The sequence below is a fragment of the Zeus faber genome, assembly GCF_960531495.2.
Source record: "Zeus faber genome assembly, chromosome: 3".
NCBI classification, from domain to species: Eukaryota; Metazoa; Chordata; class Actinopteri; order Zeiformes; family Zeidae; genus Zeus; species Zeus faber.
In genome coordinates, this window is record NC_137190.1 from 5,011,245 (window position 1) to 5,034,384 (window position 23,140).

The window sequence follows — 23,140 nt, forward strand, 5'->3', positions numbered from 1 at the left end:
GCTGGTAATTAAAAATCCTGGTGTGAACTCTGGAGTGTAGTAACTTATGTGGCAACGCATGCAGTCAACCTCATTAAAAAAATACTATAACTCATGCTAAAAAAAGAAAGCAGTAAAAAACGCTCTCACAATATAAAATTAATGTATTAGAGAGTCAGAGAAGAAGGACCGGCCGGGCCTCCCTTTGACCCACCTGGGCTCTCCAGGCCCGTGGACACCACCTCCTCCACGTTGGAGCCATTGAGGTTGGCCTTCATGATGCGGTCCAGCGTGACGTCGGACCAGAACACCAGCTCGCGACTGTGGTGGAAGTCCAGCGCTATGGCATTCTCCAGGTTATTGAGGAGCAGCGTGTACTCAGAGCGATGGGGCAGAACCTGCCGGATGTCGATGCGGTTGGCGAACAGCAGCACGGGCTCCGGACCTGGACGGACGAGAGGGGCGAGAGAGGAGAAGTGAGTTTACCCCCACTGCACCTCCAACTGGTTCAAACCCCAAACACTGCTCTGCCTCAACATCAGTCTTCACACACTTGTTACGACAGCCATCTCACTAGAATACGTCGGGTTAGGAAATGACTTGTCAATATTATTTAACTAAACTAGATAAGAAACAATGAGTTCACATTAAAATATGATATCCCTGGAATGTTATTGTGTTTTGAAAAATAAAGCAATAAAACAATCTTCCTGTTTTTTCATGTGCATTTTCCTGGGTTAAACAGAGCATATCTTTCTCAAAACTTAAGATATGATCAGGAAAAGAAATCTAAAGTATGGAATGGAGCTACAACAAGGGCCAGAATTCCAGAAGTCAAGCAGAGAACTAGATTGGCGGTAGAAGGATATGGTCAGTTTTAATAAAATCCAACATTAATCTTTTTCTTGGTGAGCGCTCAGCGTTCCGGGTGTTTTTTTCCCCCGAAACGACCCGACCCGGGTTCAGCAGCGATAGGGCCGCAGATTGACGAGCCGCCGTGCCACCGGCTCGCCAGCACCCTGGATCTAAATCCAGACCAGACTCGACTATGAGCCCGACCTCCTCGGCAGGGCCGGGGGGTCGGGGATACTGTTACCACGTGAGGCCAGCGTAAACATGCAAACACAGAGCGAGTGTGTTTTTATTGGGAACGGGGGGCAGCCCACAAAGACCGCCATGAATTTCTCTACTCCTGGAACTTTATTTTGGGGGTGAGATAGAGACGGGGTGGGGGTGGTGGTGGTGGTGGGGGGGTTTACCCAGAGCCTTGCAGCTGCGCTTGTCGGGCCGGAGCTCGTAGCCCTGCACACACCAGCACTGGAAGCCCCCCTCCGTGTTGGTACAGCCCTGGCTGCAGTAGCCCTCCTGAGCACACTCATCCACATCTGGAGAGAGGGAGAGAGATGGAGAATGAGGGGGAGACAGGATGGAGGGAGAGATAAAGAAAGAGAGGGAGTGAAAGAGAGATGGGGAAGGGAGGGAGAGAAAGAGTGAATAAGAGAGGGTGAGAGGGAGAGGGCAGGAGATGGAGGTGGAGAGAGAATTTGGAGAAGGGAGGGAGGGAGGGAGAGAGAGAGAGAGAGAGAGAGAGGGTGATTTGACTAAATATCCCTTAATTCATTCAGAGGCATCATTTCTGTCTAAAAATGTGTCCATGACTGTTCCATACAGCAGGGACAGCGGCCCAAGGGTTTATTCTCTATACTGACATTGCCCCCCCCCCCCCCCCCCTCCTTTCTCATGGCAAATGCCGTAGCTCAGTGCCAGAAGTGCAGAGAAGTTGCGGGCCAAAGAAAAAATGTAATCTAGAGGTGGATGGCATCAAATGTGCAAAAATAACAGACATGTTTGGTGCAGGGGCTGTAGCTTCAACAGCTACAGTACCAGATATTGTGCAGCAACAGGTGGAACTTGAAGGAGGAGGGGAAGCTGGTCATGGCTACTGGAAGGCAGAGGAGCATGGAGAGGAGCAGGGAGAGGAGCAGGCAGAGATGCATGAGGAGGACCATGGAGAGGAGCATGGAGAGGAGCATGGAGAGGAGCGAAGTAACAGGGAAGCCGAGGACGGACAACGTGAGCAGGAGCAGAGTGAAGTGGTGAGCATGGCCTGCGAGTGACCTAGGTCCATATCACCATAGCATCATATTATTATTAAAATGATTATGTTAAGGGTTCCCTTGATAAAGATGTGTGAAAAGGCTGAACACCTGTAGCTCTACTGTGCCAAAATGTATGCCTGCTTATGTATTATGTATAAATGTTTCTTTTCAGCCGGGTATGGTGGTAACTATTAGGATATATATAGTATGGGTTACTGCTATGACTATCTGTGGGGTAGCTCTCCATCAACAGGAAGTTCAAATCGTTTGGTGCTGCTGTCCATCGAGCACACACCTGCACGTGGAAGGAGCATGCACTGCAGGTAAAAACTCCCCAGACAAACAAGCACACCATCGATTTAACTGCCCTATCACATACTAAGATCTAACTATTACTCCTCTCTGAACATTAATATAAAACAAAAAGGTGATCTACTGTGTAAACCTTATGCAATGTCAATCATTAACATTTGGATACTTGAAATCCATATGAACTGAAATTAGATGGAGCAGCTCCATGCGTTAAGTGAACAAACAACTGTTTCTTCATTACCAGTATGGCATTGTTTAAATTGTAGCACAGCTTTTTGTAGATCTTTGTCAGGTAATACTGACAATCCTGGACCTGAATGAATGTATAATCAGGTTACAGGGTACACTGAGTAACTTTTATTTAACACATATTTAAGGGGACCGCAAGGATGGTGTACTGATGGGTGGTGTCTGACCAATTGTGGTGGGCCATCTGGGCCAAAAATGCCACGGCCAAATCTTTTGTCCCAGTCCAGCCCTGTTTAGGATCAATCAATCAATCAATCAATCATTCGCTTCCTGATCAGGCTGGTAATGACAACTTCCAAAAAAACCCCACTGAATTTTACAAAGATAGAAAATAACAAGCTTCCAAATAGTTTCGCAAAATATTTAATTATACAAATGCTAATCCAGATCGGGCACACAGGGACAGCTGTGGTGGATTAGCAGCGAGAGGGTGACGGTGAAAACAAACAACAAACAAGCAAAAGTGTTTCGATCAGACGTGAAATCGTTTAAACAAATTCACCGTCTCCATTACGTGCTGGGAGCAAAGTTAATTTAGTGCCCCGGCGGCCATGACGGCCAGAGAGGCGGTGAATATTAAAAGCCCTTCCGAGCGCGGCGCCGTACCCTGGCAGGCCTGGCCGTCCTCCATCAGCCGGTAGCCGGTGTGACACGTGCACTGCACCAGTCCTCGCGCCATCTGACACTTCTGGGAGCAGCCGCCGTTGTTCTGGTTGCAGTTTCCCTCGCTGGAGCGCGGACCTGCACGCAAACGGAGGAAGGACGGTGGTTTGATACCGGCCATTAAAATAAATCAAGAAAAAACGAGCAGACTGACGGACCGAGTCACCACTATTACATATTTGCCAAAAAGGAATTCTATGAGCTAAACTCTGTCATTTTTTAAGACACTGTTCGGATTCTCCATTCGTGTCTCCATCCAATTTGAGTCAATTTTAAAAAATCAGCCAATAAACAAAACGTTTTCATGAGTTGGAATGAGGCAAATTAACTATCTAAACAAATTTCTATTCTATCCAATATTCAGGCAAGTCCCAAGGCGGATGTGTATTATCACACTGTTATAGTCGCATAAAATGAATATAAAAGACAATAAGATTGTTATCACAATTACTTTTATGAGCAAACTAAATTTCATGGTTGTGACAGCCCTGCATGGGGTTCAAATTCAGCTCATGCACAAAAAACAGGATGAGAAAAGTGTCTTTTTTAAACCTTTTAAAGCCTTAAATACAAGTTCATAGAAAAAAAAAAAGGCAAAAATGTTGGCTGGTTACTGAGCAGGATGTCATGTTTCGATTCAAAACTTCAAAACTTTAAACTTTTCAGTTTCACCATCTGACGTGAATTACGTCAGAATTATATAATTCAGTCTAATACTGAAATTTAATATTTAAATTCATTTAAGCAGAAAATGGTTCCATAACTTTGAAATTGATACCACAATTTTCAAGTTAATTCCAGAATTGAAAGAATAGTACTGAATTCAATCGGAGTAAAGATTTTTTTTTCCTAATCCAGCCGTAGTAAAAAAAAATGTCCGCACAGTTGGAACGATGGAACCATATTCCACAAAAAATAATAAAAAAAAAAATCTAAAAGGTCCTTCAAGGATTGAATGTGTAAACGGATCAGATGAGACCCTTCCTGTATTTTCATCAAAGTGGAGTCTGAGCTTATCGACAGCTGATACAGCACTACTTATACAGCTTATAGACACTGTTCCCTTCCTTCTGTTTGGAGTACACAGATCAGAAACGCTGTGCGGCGTGTTTGACTCACGGCAGTCCTGGTGCGGGTGCTCGTCCGTCCCGTCTCCACAGTCGTTCACCTCGTTGCAGACCTTCCTCTGCCCGATGCAGCGGCCGCTCCCGCACAGGAACTGGTCCGGGGCGCAGGGCGGGCTGTCTGGCGGCACAACACGGACGGCGTTTACATTCACAGGCTACTCCAGGGAACCGCTGTTAATGCAAATCTCCGGTTTTAGATGGTGCTGACTGCGTGTTGAATTTAAAATTAATTTCATAGATTTATAACTAGAAACCAAGACCACAGTATTTTCTTTGTTTTGTAACAAGTTCTTTATGTTCAGAAGTAAAAAAAATATGAGTAAGTAAAGATATTTCTTGCTGTTTCTGTGATATGCAGAATGCATATTATAACAGGAAGAGGATAAATATGACTCTTCATTGGTAGTTAAAAAAAAAAATCCCCAATTTTTGGCAATTTTCCCAATTCATGCAATTTTACAAAAAAAAACAAAATACACATAAGATTGTGCAAATTACATCATACATTTTGAGAAAAGCTGCTGCTTTTGATGCAACAATCACAACCAAACTCTGCAAGACCCTGGAGGAACTGGCTGCAGCACTCCACGCCAAACACCGTGCGCTCGCGCCATCACCAAGGAGGCCGCTGTAAATACTTTGAGTACTTCTACCGATCATGATGTATTTATAATGTGATGTCATCCAGCGCTCGCACATTACAATACCTGACGCCGCTGTATTTAGAGACCATCACAACTTTAAGATCAAAGTCCAACAAACTTTTGACCGAAATGTTGAACGCAGGGTCCACGTCTGTTTTGCTGTTTTGTTAAAGCTGTTACTACCGGAGAACAAAGGAGATCTGGGCGTCATGGATATTCATTATACTCAATGATACCTTCACTTACACACAACATTCTGTCAGTACGTGACTCGGTTCGGCATTCTCGTTGCGTTCGTTCGCTTGATCCACAACTGGAACATGTGACTTTGTCAACAGGGAGGGAGGCCTGTATGGCTGGTTGTCATGGCGACTCCTGAACCTCGTTATATTTTTAGCTTTAGAGGAGGGGGTGGCAGCAGGAACCGCACACCCCCTCAAGCGCGCGCGCACACACACACACACACACACACACACACACACACACACACACACACACACACACACACACACACACACACACACACACACACACACACACACACACACGCACACAATTCTCACCAGTTTTCTCGCAGCCCTCTTCGTCGCTGCCATCCGAGCAGTCGTCTTCACCGTCGCATCGCCACGACAACCGGACACACCGGCCCGTCCCGCAGCGGAACTGGTCCGCCGTGCACATGGATGTGGCTGCAAGGCGCGCGCGCGCACACACACACACACACACACACACACACACACACACACACACACACACACACACACACACACACACACACACACACACACACACACACACACACACCAACGCCAAGTTGGATAAGATGGTAAAATAATAATAATAATACTAAAACTATTATAATAAAAAGGTGTCCAGCAGGGCTCTGGTTAGACACTCACTGCAGTTCTTCTCGTCCGATTGGTCGTCGCAGTCAAACTCTCCATCGCACCTCCAGCCGGCGTTGATGCACATTCCACTGCTGCACATGAACTCCACTGACCGGCAGGGCTGATGGGAGGCTGCACATGGGCACACACACACACACACACACACACACACACACACACACACACACACACACACACACACACACACACACACACACACACACACACACACACACACACACACACACACACACACACACAGAATCTCAAAATCCTCACCAAAGCATTGTTTCACAGTGACGATGCGCACGTGTCCGTGCACGACAGCGTTCTCCAGCGGTTCAGAGAACGCTGTTGTTGTTTAAGAAGGATTCCAAAGTAAACAACAACAACAAGCTCTGAAGCCGTGACGAGTGTGGAGGCTTATCAGCTGGGAGAAGATGTGTCGCAGAGCTGGAAGAAAAGATAACAGGAACAGGCCTGAGGGGCGATCAAAACACCAGGTGGCTCTCCCACGCACACGCACACACACACACACACACACGCACGCACAGCGAGCGACTTTACATCAGCAAAACAAATCAGCTTTGGATGAAGTCGACCACACATGCTGAAGAGGCTTGAGACACACACACACACACACACACACACACACACACACACACACACACGCACGCACGCACGCACACGCACACGCACACGCACCTCAGCCGTGCAGCCAAAAGCGGCACCGCTGTTCGCAGGCGGTAACGAGGCGTGCGAGTGTGAGTTTTTGTGAGGTTGTGCGAATGCACATGTGAGTGAGAGGGAACGAAAGAGAGGAAGTGAGACAGTGAAAGAGAGAGAGAGAGAGAGAGAGAGAGAGAGAGAGAGAGAGAGAGAGAGAGAGAGAGAGAGAGGCTCTTCTAACAAAGCGCCCTTCATGTGTCTAGAGAGCACGGCCCATGCCAAGGAATGCGTCTGAGGATGGGCTGTCTTCTGCCGCTGTGGAATGTTCTCTCTCTCTCCCTCCCTCCCTCCTTCCCCCGCTCAGTTTTGATGCTTGACCTACCCCTCCTGTCTCCCTTTTCTGCTCATCCTTTCTTTTTCCCCACCCCAATGCCTTTGATGCTAACTTAACACCCCCCTTTAAAAAAAAAACCAAAACAGCTTAATATTTCACCAGCCAGGCATCAATTGAAGCGGCTGTCTAAAGGAGGAAGAGGAGGAGGAGGAGGAAGAGGAGAAGAGTGTGTGTGTGTGTGTGTGTGTGTGTGTGTGTGTGTGTGTGTAGGGGGGCCCTTTCAATCAGAACGACCTCGCAGATGATCAAATAGACGCACGCGACCTTGAAGGGCCGCTTATCGGCGAGGAAGGGAAGAAGAAGAAGAAGAAAAAACACATCAAAGCAAAAAACAGCTTCTCCTGACATGAGATGCAGTGCTAAGTGCACAACCTACAAGTCAGACCGACCGATGAGTCCACAGATACAAATACAAATATCAATTCTGCTGAAAAACTAAAATTAAAGTAACGAGAGAGTGTTATGTAGTAAAGTGAGAGTCAAGTCTCTGTACTGAAGTGTGGGGGGGGTCCCCCTCCCTTCCTCCCCCCCGCCAGCAAACTAGTGCTCTGCGTTTCCCCCGACGAGGAGTGAAACTGATATCGTGGTGTGAAGCGACGGCCACCGTGCGCGTCTCGTGTGCGCGAGCGAGGAGGAGACGTGGAGCCGGGGAGCGGCGGCATCGGGAGCTTTTCCGGCTCCGAACAGAAGGGAACAGATGAGGGGCGGGGGGGAGGGCCCCCCCGGGGGGACAGAGCGACTCCAGCAGCGCCGCTCAACGTGGGACAGCGGCACAGAGCGACAGAGTTACTGAGTCCAACGCACAACGTCTGCAGGTAGCGCAGAGTTAAATGTCCTACTTTTTAGACAAGACATTTTTAGGAATTTATTTTTGGGATAAACATAAATGATTGCAGGTAGGTAGAAAGGTAAATACGGTAAGCATTGGGTACAGACAGGGTTATGAACTAGATGGTTCTATTAAATGTTCTAGACGTAAGAGGTAAGTTCAGTTTACAGGAAAGCATGTTGGGTGAGTTTGAAGTTCAGTGCTGGTCGTGGTTTAGGCTTTCAGTCTGAGGCAGAAGACGACGAAACACATGCATAAATAAAATATAAACAAAATCTTTACCTTGAAATTAAGACCATATCAATTCAAGTTGACATCTCAGACAATTTAATGACCTTTAGGGCCTAACATTTGTAAAATTTGGAGAAGCTGTTGAGGTTGGGAATGTTGCCATATTGTTATTATGGTCAGACCAGTTGGACAGGTCTGACTGGACAAAAACAATCGCACTCTTTGTGTGTGTGAGTGTGTGTACGTACAGCAGTCGGACTCATCGGACCAGTCCCCACAGTCGTCGTCCCCGTCGCAGTGGTAAATGTCCAGGATGCAGCGGCCGTACGCGCACTGGAACTCCTCCACACTGCACGTGGCCGTCATCACTTCAGAGGCTACACACACACACACACACACACACACACACACACACACACACACACACACACACACACACACACACACACACACACACACACACACACACACACACACACACACACACACACACACACACACACACACACACTCTTTCATTTCCAGACTTCATTTGACTTAATTGCTGACACACAAACATGCACGGTAAATACATTACGTAACACACAGATCGCTTTGGAGGGTTTTGACTCACGGCAGTTCTCCTCGTCAGATCCGTCCTTGCAGTCCGTGTCTCCATCGCAGTACCAGTGCTCAGCGATGCAGCTTCCGTCCATGCAGCGGAACTCCTTGTCTGAGCATTTACGCATGTCTGGTAGAGAGAAAGAGACATTAGTAGTCACTTTATTGTGTGTGTGTGTGTGTGTGTGTGTGTGTGTGTGTGTGTGTGTGTGTGTGTGTGTGTGTTTACACACCACACTGCTCGTCGCTGTTGTCTCCACAGTCGTTGTCGCCGTCACAGTGCCAAAGGCTGCGGATACAGTAGCCATTCTGACAGTGGAACTCATCTTCCTCACACTCCCTGGGAGCTGAGAGAGAGACAGAGAGAGACATTATTATTATTATTATTATTATTATTATTATTGTTGTTATTACTATTATTTGTATTAATTTATTTGTTCATTATTGTCTGTCTCTTCTATAATTATAATTGTTATGTCTTGTTATGCTTTGGCAATGTAAGAATGCTTGTCGTGCCAATAAAGCAAATTTGATTTGAATTGACAGAGACACATCTATAAGGATCAGTGGAAACAATACAAAGAGTGACGATGAGCTCGGGTCCAAGCTCGTCATGAACATGCAGTTTGGTCTGGACGTCCCTTTGCTGACTGATCGGTTGACAGCAGGAGAGGCCGATTCTGTTGGCTTCGCAAAACAGGGCTCCACACAGCCCCGATACCAGATAAATATGAGTATAAAAAAATTATTATGAAAAAATAAAGTATTTTTTTTGTTGTTCATAAACCTTGCACACAGCAAGGTCAGTAGGGCAATTTAATCTTATTAAATTGTTTGAGGTATTATTTAGGACCGTTTCAGGAGCCTCCACTTTGCCACCCCTTCTTAATTCATTTATAGAACGCTCCAAGCCTGCCTTTGTGTTGCTTCTGCCCTCATTGATTCAACAAAGAAAAAAGGAAAAGGGAAGAGAATAGCTTAATGCATTTTGAAAACATTCCCTTCGACGGTTATGCAGTTACCAAGGCGATCAATCGCTACTTCCCAGTCAAGAACCTACTGGGGCCAGAAAACATGTCAGTGTAGGAGAGCTGTGATGGATGGTCCACACGGAGGAGACCCATCACTCACTCTGCCGGTGCAAGTCAGAGAGATTCCCAAAATATGTACCATTCACACATTATTACAAACGCCTGAGCGCAATCATTTGAGCAGATTGCAACCATTTTGTAGGTTCGTTCCATTGGACAATCACATGTTTCCATCCAAATTTAAAGGGAATCATGGACCAATGATAGAAATGTCGTAATACACAGAATGTGAAAAAGGTGCGTGTCAATCAGCGGTGTCGACGCAAATGTTCTTCCCAAAAGTTAAAAGGTTGTTCTGCAACGGATCGACTTGTGTAATTACTCATTTAATGTGACGCCGCCATTATAGTGGAATAAAATGAACATAAAAAGAAAAATAAATGTTTGATTGTTCACTGAAATTATTTTCTATGACAACGGCTGACTAATATTTCATCATCGTGCCAGTTCTAGTAGGAGGTATTTTAAATTTAGAATTTCATTTCATTCATTGTTTCTTCACCCACTGGAGGACACAGAGTGCTGGAGGTAGAATGGCGCTTTCAATCCTTCAGTTCCCCGAACAGCACGCTCCCCCGTAGCGGTGATGCATCGATATTCCCCTTGACTCACGCAAACAAACAAACCTGTGTTTACTACAACCCTGTTCGTGATGAAGCTGATATCTCCGCATTGGGGGAAAGCTGCTGCATGCATACAATATGGCAGCCCAGCGTTCGGAACCCTGAGCCAATTTAAACAGCGAAATCCATTTGCTGTTGTGTTGCACAAACAGCACAAAGCACGGTTTCCATGGTAATATCAGGATTATTGGGTCCATTTGGGCATGCAGCAGCATTAGTGAAACATGAAGATGCTTGTAAACACAAACAACTAAACCACGATGAATCATCTGGGAGAACAATTACAACAGAGTATGTTAAAGTGGTAAAGGGGTAAATGATTTTAGTTTTGCTGTATTGTACGATGGAATCCCATATGAGATCCTTAATATGCAGTTTCCATTGTTGGTGGCAAGGTCGACATGTCCCGGCAAAAAGGTGCAAAAAGTGAGAGGCAGCCGCTGTGAATTTGATAAAGCAGTGAAAAACACGGATACGGATGAAAATTCACCCAAATACAAAAAATAACCTTGCCACTACAAGTGACTGAGGAAAAAATGACCCAATCAATTGCTCAATCAATCAGAAGGAGGCAACATTTGGAGGAAAGAAAGTCACTGTCTTCCCCGAAGACGAGGGTAAACCCTGCTGGTAAAATAAAAACAAAAACACTTTTGAATGGGCTTAGTGGTGGAGCAGAGTGTAGTGTAATCCACTCAACACAGAATATCTCATGGATTACTACTTTAACTGAGTCTCTCTTTGGTCTCATAGGCCTCAAATGCCTGAACGTTGGGCCCCAATGCCCCCCACCTCACCCTCCCGGGCAAGAAAAATGACGAAAACACGAAAGGACTAAAAAGCCAAAAAGCCTCAGAATTGACTCATAAAAAATTAAAAATCGATCACGCCCTGGTTGTCTACTAAATGCACTTGTTTTTTTATCAATTATTAATCTGGTGGGAAATTAATTGATTCTTTGCCGCTCTGTCGGCCTGGCGCCGGCTCCCATCAACAAGGCGAAACAGCGGGAGGTCAGGGGTCAACAAGCCCTCGGGACGCTCATCACTCACCGGACGACTCAATGTCAAAGATCACCTGGGGGCATTACCATGCTCCATTGGTGTGTGTGTGTGTGTGTGTGTGTGAGTACATGTGCAAGTTTGTGTCTTCATCTTATGTTGAAATGGTGTCATGTTTTTCTACCCAACATGTCTAAAACATCAAGAATTCTATCCTGCACACACACACACACACACACACACACACACACACACACACACACACACACACACACACACACACACACACACACACACACACACACACACACACACTCACCTGTTTATCTGATATTTTGACAAGTGCCGAAGGTTCAGCGAAGCGCGCAGGATTCTCTCCCCGTCTCTTTAAATAATAAAACACAACAACTGCACAGGGAGGAAATCTGAGGCGGGAGGAACGACCGACTGTGGTGACAGGATGAAGTGAGGAAAGACAGAGAGAGTGCAAGCGGGAGAGAGAGAGAGAGAGAGAGAGAGAGAGAGGAAGAGAAAGAAAGCATAAAATAATAAGTCGTTTTGATGGTGGAGGAGGAGGCGGGACGGGGAAATTTTAGGGGGCATGAAAATGAAAAATTCATGGGCGTCTCACAGCAGCCAGACCCCCCGTGAGGGCCAGATTCGATGCGTCTGGCTGCCGGTATGTGGGTCAGCGGGGACGGAGGAGAAATCGCAGAATTTACGGACGGAGAACCAAAGAAAGGGGCAAAAAAGATTCAAATGAACTTAAGACTGATCCTATAATATTCAGACGGTCGTACAGTTCTTTGGTTGGCTCTTCAAGCGCGACAGGTATTTCTAGAATTAAAGTAACTACAGTTCATGTTTCAGTTTCTAATGTATTCGTAGGGCGAGTCTTCCCGCTGATCTCCTTGGTGTTTTATGTTTTACATCCCCGCCAAGGATGTTTTATCTCCCCCCGGTTTGTTTGTCTGTTAAATTCAATTGAAACTAACATGGAATACCTTATTCGTCTCCTTTTATCATTGATATCTGTTCTGTTCTTCTTATTGCTTATCTATGATATGTAAAAATGCGGCGCTCGGACCCGCTCTCCAGCAGCTCCAGGGCTCGGCAGCGTCCTTGTTAGAGCGCCCTTCTCCCTCAAGACTCTGAAAACAAATATTTATTTGACGTTTTTCACACGAGGTCAAGGAAACAAAAACCCCCCGCTTCGGATTTGATGTGTTGGAATGCAATGCAGAAATAAAGCATTTTTGTAGTATTTTTTTTACCTAAACCTTATTTTTCGATCAACCCGAGTCAACCTGGGGAGTCAACCCGAGTGAGTGGCGTTAAGAATCTTTTAAATTGATCTTGTATTCAAAGAATATCTCCGGCCCACTGAAATGCGTTTGTAGAACGTGAATCGTGAGCACATTTTCTGGAGACCACTCGAGCCCCGGTGCACAGCAGTCGGCCGATGCCAATCGCTCAGGTTGACGCCCAAAAAACAAGACTGAGAAACTCAAGGGTTTTCCTTGAAGCAGACGGCCATGACGCCGCACAAAGGTAGCCACCTGGTTCTTTCCACCATGTGGATTCTGCATTAGCAGAATTAGTCAGTTGGCCAAACTATTTTTGGCCGCCCATGCAGACCAAACGTCATTAAACTGGATCGCCAAACCCCACGGTCACGGTGCGAGTGGAATGAGCAGCCTGCCGTCGATGCACACATGAATCTAAAGGGGATTAGATCTGACACTTAACAGCGTTCTGAGTCGTGCTGGACGCGTTTGGACGCTGTAAGCGGACACTGTGTTTGCACAGCGCGACCAGCCGCAGGTACCGAGGCACGTGAAGCTCATTCTATGGAAATTCAGCGGTTTGAGTTTAAGTTTTTACGCTGTCAAACCAACTAAATCAACGCTGTTGTATTCAGATTTTGAACACCCAAAGCGTCAATCCCCTCAACTTCTGTGAGACAAAAACAGAGCTAAAGGGTTCCACACTAACAGTTTCAGAATTTCTTTTTTAATTAAATATATCTTTTTAGAGCTCGACAGAGGCCTTTGTATTCAAAAGCAGTACGTGACCTCGAAATATAACAATACTGATGCACACACGGTTATATGTGCACACATGTCCACCCACATACACAGATGTAAAAAGAAAAAGATGTACAAGTTACTGTCGCACCATGTGGGAATGCAGAGTCATCGGATATCTAAATAAATGAGTGTATAAATACACACTGGCTGTGGGCCCCTCGACCTGGGGGGCAGCTGCCACCTATTTTGGGTTTGACGGAGGCTGGTATAACCAGCTGGGACCATCATCAAAAACTGAAACCTATGACTATATGATTTGATGACCTATGATTTAAGAGATTGTTGAAGATAAGAACCCCAACCCCGCTTCAATGTGAACTAGGGGTCAACGATATGTTTTTTTCAGGGCTGATACTGATTACTATTAATCAAGGAGACCGATAACCGATACTTTGGACCGATATACATTTGTAGTGAAAATGAAAATTTGTGTGTCAAAATTGCGGTAAAAGACTTCCTTTAAACATATGTTAAATTCAATACTAGAAATTTAGAAAACAGAATATTTCAACATTATGTTTTGAAAATAAAGTGCAGGGAGCTCTTAGCAGCATTTCTTGTAAACTGAAGTGAAACTTTGAAAAGATAAAAATTATTAACAAAATAGCTCAAAACAGGTACATTTTACTGTTGACAAAGAATGTTTTGTAAAAAAAACTTCTGTAAAAATGAATAAATAGAGTCAAAATAAATCAAAAAACAAAAAATAAAATTTTAACCCTTCGCTCCAAGTCCTCGTCCCCAATACCCCCTCAGTACTCCCAATTCAACAGCACCAGGTTATGGTGCAGACAGTTGTTCTGCATGCTCTCCCGTGAGACGGCTCCCGTTTCTCCACTGAAAACACGCTGACTTGGTACGGAGGAGGGTGGTGGGCACAGAGACTTTCTGGCTGGTGAAGCAAGTAATTTGAAGCGTGCTTCATTCTGTCTCCACCATTGCAGTGGATCACCCTTTTGCCTGTCAATCACTGGCTCTCTGAGGTGAAAATGTGGCTCGTTATCAGGGCGGGCTTTGGCTAACGGGTCACCTGCGCGGGGTCCTAGCAGACAAGTGAACATCTCATCAACACGGGATAAGATGTGTGTTGTGTCCGTTGCCTTTTGGGCTTTCTGTCTTTCTCATGGCTTCCTTGTGCAGCAGCCTGCTCTTGCTCACTGGCCCCTTCTATAGCAGCACGCTTTTCTTGCCTGATCTCTTGTATAGCAGCTTGACCTCCCCGTTGTACGTCCTCTTTCAGCCATTCTTTGGCTTTGGTCAATGTAGAGTTAGAGGAGACGGAAAATGCATGTTTCTCAAAAGGGGGGTCCAAGAGACAAGCCAGCACCACATCCTCTGCTTGTTCAAGCTGTTCTGAGAAACGTTTGATCAGGCTCTCCCTCATGACTTGCCTGAGCGTCCTGATGCCTTGTGTCGGGGGCCCGTCATCATCTTCAGTACCGATACAGGGAATGATGCATGACACTGATGAATTGTAATGGCTCACTTCCAGTGTCACTTCTTCTTTTGGGAGGAGAGTTTGGGCCAACCCTCCGTGTTCGCCTGAGTGGATGCTAAGAGCAAGCTTCTGCTCCGTCATTCTTTGCAACATGTGGAGCATTGAGTTCCACCTTGTTGGGGCGGCCAGGATTATGTTGTGTTGCGGCCGGCCATGGTCCCTCTGAATGTCCCTCAAAAGCTGCTTGGCAAGAACAGTGGTGGAAAATGGGTCGCGCACTTCTTTAGTATTGCAACGATGTCCGGTACTGCTCTTTGACTTGACAGACCATCGTTCACCACAAGTTGTAATGAGTGCGCTGTGCAGCTGAGGTCTGGCAGTTCAGCGAGCCTCATTCCTTTCACTGTATTTGCTCCACTGTCTCGAAGCACAGGCGCTACACGGACCTTGCTCATCTTCCAATCCTCAAGCATGCCCAGGAACGTCTCTCTAACATATCCCCCAGCGTGGGACCCATGCATCGGCCTTTATTCAAAGCCACCTGCCTTCTGGTCCATTCACTGTCAATAAAGCAGCATGTTAGGCTCATCAGTGACTCTGCAGTCTGTGGTGAAAGAGAGTGCGTGGCCAGCATTCTCTGGTTGGATCAGGGCTTTTATCTTATGTACAACCTTGGGGTGAATGTTTTTCAGCATTTCTGTGCAGTAATACTTCACTTTTCAGCGAACATCTTGGTTCAGCTGCAGCCGTGAGGCGCTTAAAGCCAGCATCAGACACCACTGTGAAAGGTTGGTGCCAGTAATTTGTGAAAAAGTTTAGATGTTTCGTCCGAAGTTGGCCACTTTCTTTGTCTTTGAAACATTCCCTGTATTCTAACGCTGAGATGGAGTCATTGTCTTGTGGTGAGATTCAGTTTCATGTTTCTCCAGTGCTGTGTTGTACAATGCACGGTAATGAATCCGAAGATGGGACCAAAGGTTTGAAGCATTTTTATTTTTTATTTTTTTTACTTTTGCCATTGCTCCTCCCATACTGACGCTTGCTTTGCATCTTTTACACACTGTGTTCCCTGTTGTTGGTTAAGTGTAATAGTCCCCATACTGCACTTTTAGGCGTTTTCTGTGGTGCCATGAAACCATCTGCCATGAAAGGGGGTTTCGAAAGAGAAAGTTAAAAGAGGGACAAAACACGAGAATGTGCTTTAAATTATTCCAGCACAAACATGGTTCACTTATTGCAGCACAAAAGCGTTGGAAAGTCTTTGTGTGTAAGTTGGTTTCAATTCTATGAATGTTACATAATGTTATGATAAGAGGGAACCTGTCATTCAAAACAATGTTATTATTGGTGGAGTTACACAAAAATATCACTGCATAAATAAAGGGTCAATGAACATGAGCCATCTTTTACTGCAACAAATTGCATTATGTGGGGACTCGGGCTGAAGAGATAAGTGACTGATTTAAAAGCGGTTTGCTTTTGTCTCTGTTGAATGAAATCCCTCATCACTTTTTAAACAGTGATGAGGGAGTCCTGAAACAGGGGGTCGTGAAAAATCGCTTTTTTTCTGCTAGTAGGCTACACCCAAACGTAACGTAAGTTCAGGCATTTCAGTGGGGTCACATGAGACCACAAAAAAATTGACTGGGTATTGTCATCATAGAAATAGAAGATAATGATTGTGATGTTTATTTCAATTTCAGCAACATCAGCCTTTGTAAAAACAGCCTCTCGTCTCAGCCATGCATCTCTCTCCGCGTTTCTCTTCCCCACGTCCCTCCCACAAATACGGAATACAGGGTTGATTGGCTATTTACTCGTGACGTATAACAAATCTGATAATGCGGCGGGACTATGGCAATACTTTACGACACGGTGGTGCGTTAAGCTATCTGCACGTAGGAGCGAGTGTAAATAAACATGGTGGAACGTGGCGCTCGCTTCGGGAAATTACTCGTTGGATGAATTATTACAATGTTTGCCCATTGTGGTGTGGTTTAAGCAGCCACACTTGTCCTGGGTCTAGGGAATTGGGCCCAGGATCAGTGTGGCTTCACACCTGTTGCTCGTTAGACTCATCAACAGGTTAAACACACACACACACACACACACACACACACACACACACACACACACACACACACACACACACACACACACACACACACACACACACACACACACACACACACACACACACACACACACACACACACACACACACACACAGCTGAGGAGCCCTTGTCATGACATGTTGTACATCTGCTCCGGGCTTGTTCCACCTAGCCCACTAGCTGCAATAAACGGGTATTTTTCTACCCCATTGTCTGTGTCTCTGTCTTGGAAGGCCCTGAAATCGGCACTCGAGTGGCGTGCGGCAGGCGAAACCACCACACCCGTCTGCTACCGTGCTGTGACAACATAAGTGAGGTGACGAATGAGCGGAAACCCACGCTGCTTTTTGTTTGCGATCGGGTTTTAGTTGAAGGTTTCAGTGAATTGAAGTTTACATCTTCAATTTTGATATACTGTTTATGTCCTTATTTTGCATCTCCTGTGAATTTGAGAGCCTAGACAAGCACCTTCCTGTGCTGCGCCGCGTCACAAAGAGGCTTAACCATGTGCCAGAGGAGCGCATTTTTTATTTTATCTGCAATCATATCAGACAAAATAATGATTCCGATAATTGTAAAAGTGATCAAACATTTCACAGACAACATTCAGAATAGAAATTAAGGAATGGGACCAAATGATCGCATTTTTGCGCCACAGAAAAAAATCAAAAACAAATAAAAACAGAAAGTTGAGTCGAGGTACCACTGTGCATCGTCACAGGAATTGATTCTGAGTACAAGCTGCAGGATGATTCCACACAGCGGGAAATAGTTGTGCATGGAAGTTTCTATAATGGATAACTGGATACAACAAATTCACCATGCGGTTTTCATTGTTGAGAGTGGAGCTACACTTGTAAAACAAAGAAAAATATGCAAAAATGCAAAACCACCTTCTACCTTCCACTTCTTCAAATTATCTTCATCAATTCACAAAGACACTTCAAACAAACTCTTCAAACATTTTCAAACACATCCCTAGATAATAGCCTAGAGTCAGTTGGCATTAATACATAGGCCTCGGGCCGCCAGTCGAACGGGGATGACGTGCACTATTCAGGGCGGCGGCCCCAGGCCCGGGCAGGAACACGCTCAGCGAGGCTGGAAGAGGAAGTGGATAAACTGAGGTGAGAGGTCAGAGCCCAAGTCAGGTGCGCTTGGCGTGGGAGCGCTGACCTCTCGTTAACGCGCACCTCGCGTGTTTGCTCTGGAGGATGAGTGGGCCGCTGCCCCCCGTCTCATGCAAAACAAACACTTCCTCCCACATCCGTCCACCCCCCCGGCACCGTGACATTTATGTGCGTGTGAGAGAGTATGTGTGTGTGTGTGTGTGTGTGTGTGTTTGTGACAAGGGAGGTGAGAACTTACGACAGTCCTGCTCGTCAGAGTCGTCCTCACAATCGTTGTCCCCGTCGCAGACCCAGGAGCGGCGAATGCACTTCCCATTGTCGCAGTGGAAGTCCAGCGGTGAGCAGGTGGGGAGCACTGGAGACAACAACAACAACAACAACAACAATGAGCTCAGCCACATGAAACCAACCAGATACAGGATTCACTCGAGGGAGGAAACGCTACAAGAAAAGCAGAGGTTTAAAAAGGTGAGTTTGCAAGTAGAAAAACATGAAACGCTTCTCGTCCAACCTCGGTTTTCACATGTTGCTGTGGACTTCAAAGAAAGGACTTGTTCTTGTTGTTGTTGGAAAGTAGGTCCTTTCCATTTGTTTTCGGGAGACGTTTTTCAGGTTTTTCAGAAACGGATGCTGGGATATCGGATTCATATCTGGTTATCTGATGCATCCTCAGTATTTCGGGCAGACAGGCCTTCAAGGCTCACTGTGAACCACCGTTTCTATCAGATCTGGAGCCGTGGAAGACGACGCCAAGTGAGAACACGAAAAAGCAAGCACTGATGGTATTGGATGAAATTGACGAAACTGAACTCGACACTAAAAGATAAAAACCCACGAGAAACCATGCCATAGATTTGATTCTTTCTCGTAGATTTTTTTTCCTCGGATACACTGAGAATGAAATCTGTCCTATACATTTGACCCATCCTACACACCCTGAGGAGCAGTGGGCAGCCGCGGTGCAGCGCCCAGAGAGGAGCATTAACCTCTAACATACATGTCGTTGATGGTGGGAGGAAACCCACGCAAACAGGGGAAAACATGCAAACTCCACACAGAAAGGAGCCGGGACAGCTCAGGACCCAGGACCTTTCCTGCTGGGAGGCAACAGTCGTGACCACTGAGCCACTGTGCAGCCATAACAGCACAACAGCGCCACTTTAAACATGTACACTGCAGCGTTCTCAGTTTAGCTTTCGTTTAGCTGAACAGCACCATGAGTCTGAACTTGGCCTGGACAGCCAATATATCACACACACACACACACACACACACACACACACACACACACACACACACACACACACACACACACACACACACACACACACACACACTCTATCAGAACAAGCCCCTGAATGACTAGCCCTCTTTGTCATCCTCAGACAGAGCTAATTTAATTAGTCTGCCGAGAGCTAGAAAGAGAGGAAGAGGGAGAGAGAAAAAGAGAGAGAGAGAGAGAGGGAGGGATAGAGAGAAAGAAGGCCTAGCTCTCTGACAATGGACTCCATGTGAACCATGCACACGCACACTTGCCTGTCAATACGAGATACTAGACAAAGTATTGACAGCAAGGAATGGACTTTATGAAAAATGTATTATGTCATGCATGGAGCCAGCAAGCGAGGCTGAAAGACAGACAGCTCTCTGGCCTCCAGTCAGAGTGTGTGTGTGTGTATGTGTGTGTGCGTGTGTGTGTGTGTGCACGTGTGCACACACATTTGCGTTGTGTCAGAAGCACTATGACCCATATACCTCTGCATCGATATTACATTATTCAGTGACAGAGAGAAAGACAAATTGGGAGAGAGAGGGAGGGAAAGAGCAAACAAGAGAGAGACAGAGAGGAAATACACATACATACAGATTAGGCAGCTCTCATTTTCTCCCTTCATCATCATTTCATCCCTCTCCACCTCTCCCTTTCTCAGTTCAATAACGTCTCTCCCTCCCACCCACCCTCCCTCCCTGACCAGAGAGTTTAAACTCTATCCCTCCACAGCTGCTGCGTCCTTGTATCTATAGGAGCTGTCTTCATGTTACATGTGGAGCAGATTCACTGTAATGACCTGAAGCCGCAGAGCTGCTCCCTCTGATGTATTATTCACATGTTTTGGAGGGTGGCGTGGTTAGCCGCGCTATATCATGGAGCGTGCACGCCGTATGGAATCCATTCCCAGGAAAGTTGAGCAGTTTGATTCATTTTTGATGACGCGAATTCAACCGAGCATCAGCATTTTTTCATGTTTGCCACGGCGAAGCAAGAAAAAGAGAGAGAAAAAGAATCCCGCTTCAAAAACCAGACACTTCAATAAATAATTAAACTCCACCCAAGAATATGGGAGTGCGTCGTTAATGCGTAAGATATCTTGCGCACGCACGCACGCACACACGCACGCACACACGCACACACGCACACACGCACACACACACACACACACACACACACCAAATCTCTAATCATTGGAGCAGACGTTTAGTTCAGTGGTGTTCCAACGAAATGGGCACTCAGCGCTCGACCATAACGGTTGCCCAGTTTCCCCAGGCAACCAGATTTGGGCCGTTGCCCATACCTTGTGTGGTCGGGTTGCCTTGTCTGCCGGAGCAGTATAACATCACTATTTGTTTAGAAATCTATCAATCAATTGATCGATGTATCTATTGATCTCACTCAATTCTAAACACAAATTGGCAACAAAAGAGGCGTCTCTCTCTCTCTCGATGGCGGTGTTCTCTCCTCCTTTTGCTAGTTTTTGCGACTGGCAAATTAGACACTATTGGAAGTGTATGGGGTGTCGGGGAGGTGCTGTACTCTGTCCAGGATGATTCCCTCATTCTTAACCAGTGATTTTTCTGTGGTTGGTATCTCTCTCTCTCTCTCTCTCTCTCTCTCTCTCTCTCTCTCTCTCTCTCTCTCTCTCTCTCTCTCTCTCTCTCTCTCTCTCTCTCTCTCTCTCTCTCTCTCTCTCTCTCTCTCTCTCTCTCTCTCTCTCTCTCTCTCTCTCTCTCTCTCTCTCTCTCTCGGACTACAGAGGGTGCAGTGAACAGCTGTCTCAAACATGGTGAAGACATCAACAGATCCCTCAGACCTAATTATAGTTAGTAGTTAATAGTTCGTATAGTTAGTACCTAGAGATGTCTATGCTCTGTACTGACCTGTGATTTTCCTGTCATTTGTCTCTAATTTTGTTGGTTTTTGGTTCCCTCGTATTCAGCTATCTGTGACATCACTTACTGCAAATAAAGGAACCTTAAAAGTCAAAAGTCTCCCTCCCTCCCTCCTGTAGGTGTGTGTGTGTTTAAGTTTGATATATGTCTTGGAGAAGGTATTGGCCGCATCCTTTAAATGGCCTTGAAGAGGCACAACGCTAAATCAAAGAGCCCTGATGAGACTAATTTATCAGCCTCGACCCAGCTTATCTCCCCGGCAACACCACGCAGTGCTTAAATACTTAAATGGAGGGGAAAAAAAAACCACCGATGTTAGAGAGATATCAAGGTCTCCACCTCCGCCATATCTCATCTGATATTTGACCAGTATGAATGTGTTAGTTTCTGAGGCCGTATTTTGTCATCCCCAGATTACTGTCATCTGTGTTGTTAGCTAAATTTGAGGTTAAATAACATGTACGTATATAATAAATAACATAAATAACATGTCAAAACAAAGGCCTCGATGTAGGAGTGGATGGCAGGGACACACACACACACACACACACACACACACACACACACACACACACACACACACACACACACACACACACACACACACACACACACACACACACACACACACACACACACATGAGAGACTCACACAAAAAGCGTAGTTTTGAGGAGGAGTTTTCAGGAGGGTAATTGGGTTGCTCAAGGACAAGTTTATCACACACACACGCACATGCACGCGCGCACGGTGTCGGATTACTATCGGTAGTAAATATGGATTTTTTAAATATTGTATAATATTGAATATTTACTCCTTTTTAATCATTTAGGTTCTCATACGCCACATTTGGGTTAAAGGCTCGGAAACTCATTTTCCAGGACTCTTGACATCTTGGTGATCTCAGTGTACGCATGGTCCGAGGCAGCTCTACATTTTCTTACGAACGAGTAAGAACACAATGCTGAATCACAAATTTTTGCCTAAACTGTGCGCAGGCAAGATTTAAGCACAAATCTGTGCGGCGCAGTGATCATGAATGAGGCCTTATGAGACCTTTGTTCTCATATATATTCTTGTCTGACAGTCTTGAGATGCCGTTCTAAAGCCATTTCTCCAGAGACCTCACTGCGTGTGCGCACAATAAATGCACTTTAGAAAAGAAGGACTGAACTTTAAGCCATCTCCTTCTGCGTGTGCGGATGCTTCCAACAACACTACAGTCAAATAATATTTTCCTGTTTCTTATGAGCAACAACCGCTGAGACGGTTAACTTGTTGCCATGGCAAACTCACTCACCTCATACCAAGTGATGTCACAGCGACCGGGATTCAGATGACACGCACACACACACACACACACACACACACACACACACACACACACACACACACACACACACACACACACACACACACACACACACACACACACACACACACACACACACACACACACACACACACACACACCTGACGGCAACCTTCTTGCTCCGTCTCCCTGAGGAGGTGGAATGAGACGGGTCCAGGTGTTTGTCTCCGCCATCGCTGATAACAACGCTCAGTTTGTCCCAAATTATGTGCAAACCCCAGAGGAATGCAAAGCACGGGAGACGGAGAGAAAGGACCGTTCCACATCCCCCTCCATCCAGTCGGCGGGGGGAAAGAAAAAAACAAAGTTACACTCATACAAATGTAATGTGATTTTAAACAGCAGTATACAGGTGTCCAACTGACAGATCGCTGATGATCGCTCAGATCTTAAATATTGCTTCTATTTTCGGGTTTTGGAAAGTTTTGACAA

At 45.8% G+C, this 23,140-nt stretch overlaps 1 protein-coding gene across 1 annotated transcript in view; it reads right to left on the bottom strand.

The window, feature by feature from the left end:
* Positions 1 to 23,140, bottom strand: part of lrp4 (low density lipoprotein receptor-related protein 4) — a 92,430-nt gene that overhangs the window by 19,471 nt on the left and 49,819 nt on the right. The window contains exons 3-12 of the mRNA XM_079997414.1: positions 18,409 to 18,525; positions 8,917 to 9,030; positions 8,697 to 8,813; positions 8,332 to 8,460; positions 5,973 to 6,092; positions 5,637 to 5,762; positions 4,422 to 4,547; positions 3,246 to 3,380; positions 1,239 to 1,364; positions 194 to 424 (exon numbers count right to left, since the gene is read on the bottom strand). Coding sequence (XP_079853540.1) covers positions 194 to 424; positions 1,239 to 1,364; positions 3,246 to 3,380; positions 4,422 to 4,547; positions 5,637 to 5,762; positions 5,973 to 6,092; positions 8,332 to 8,460; positions 8,697 to 8,813; positions 8,917 to 9,030; positions 18,409 to 18,525 — 1,341 coding nt within the window. The remainder of the gene's footprint in view (positions 1 to 193; positions 425 to 1,238; positions 1,365 to 3,245; positions 3,381 to 4,421; positions 4,548 to 5,636; positions 5,763 to 5,972; positions 6,093 to 8,331; positions 8,461 to 8,696; positions 8,814 to 8,916; positions 9,031 to 18,408; positions 18,526 to 23,140) is intronic.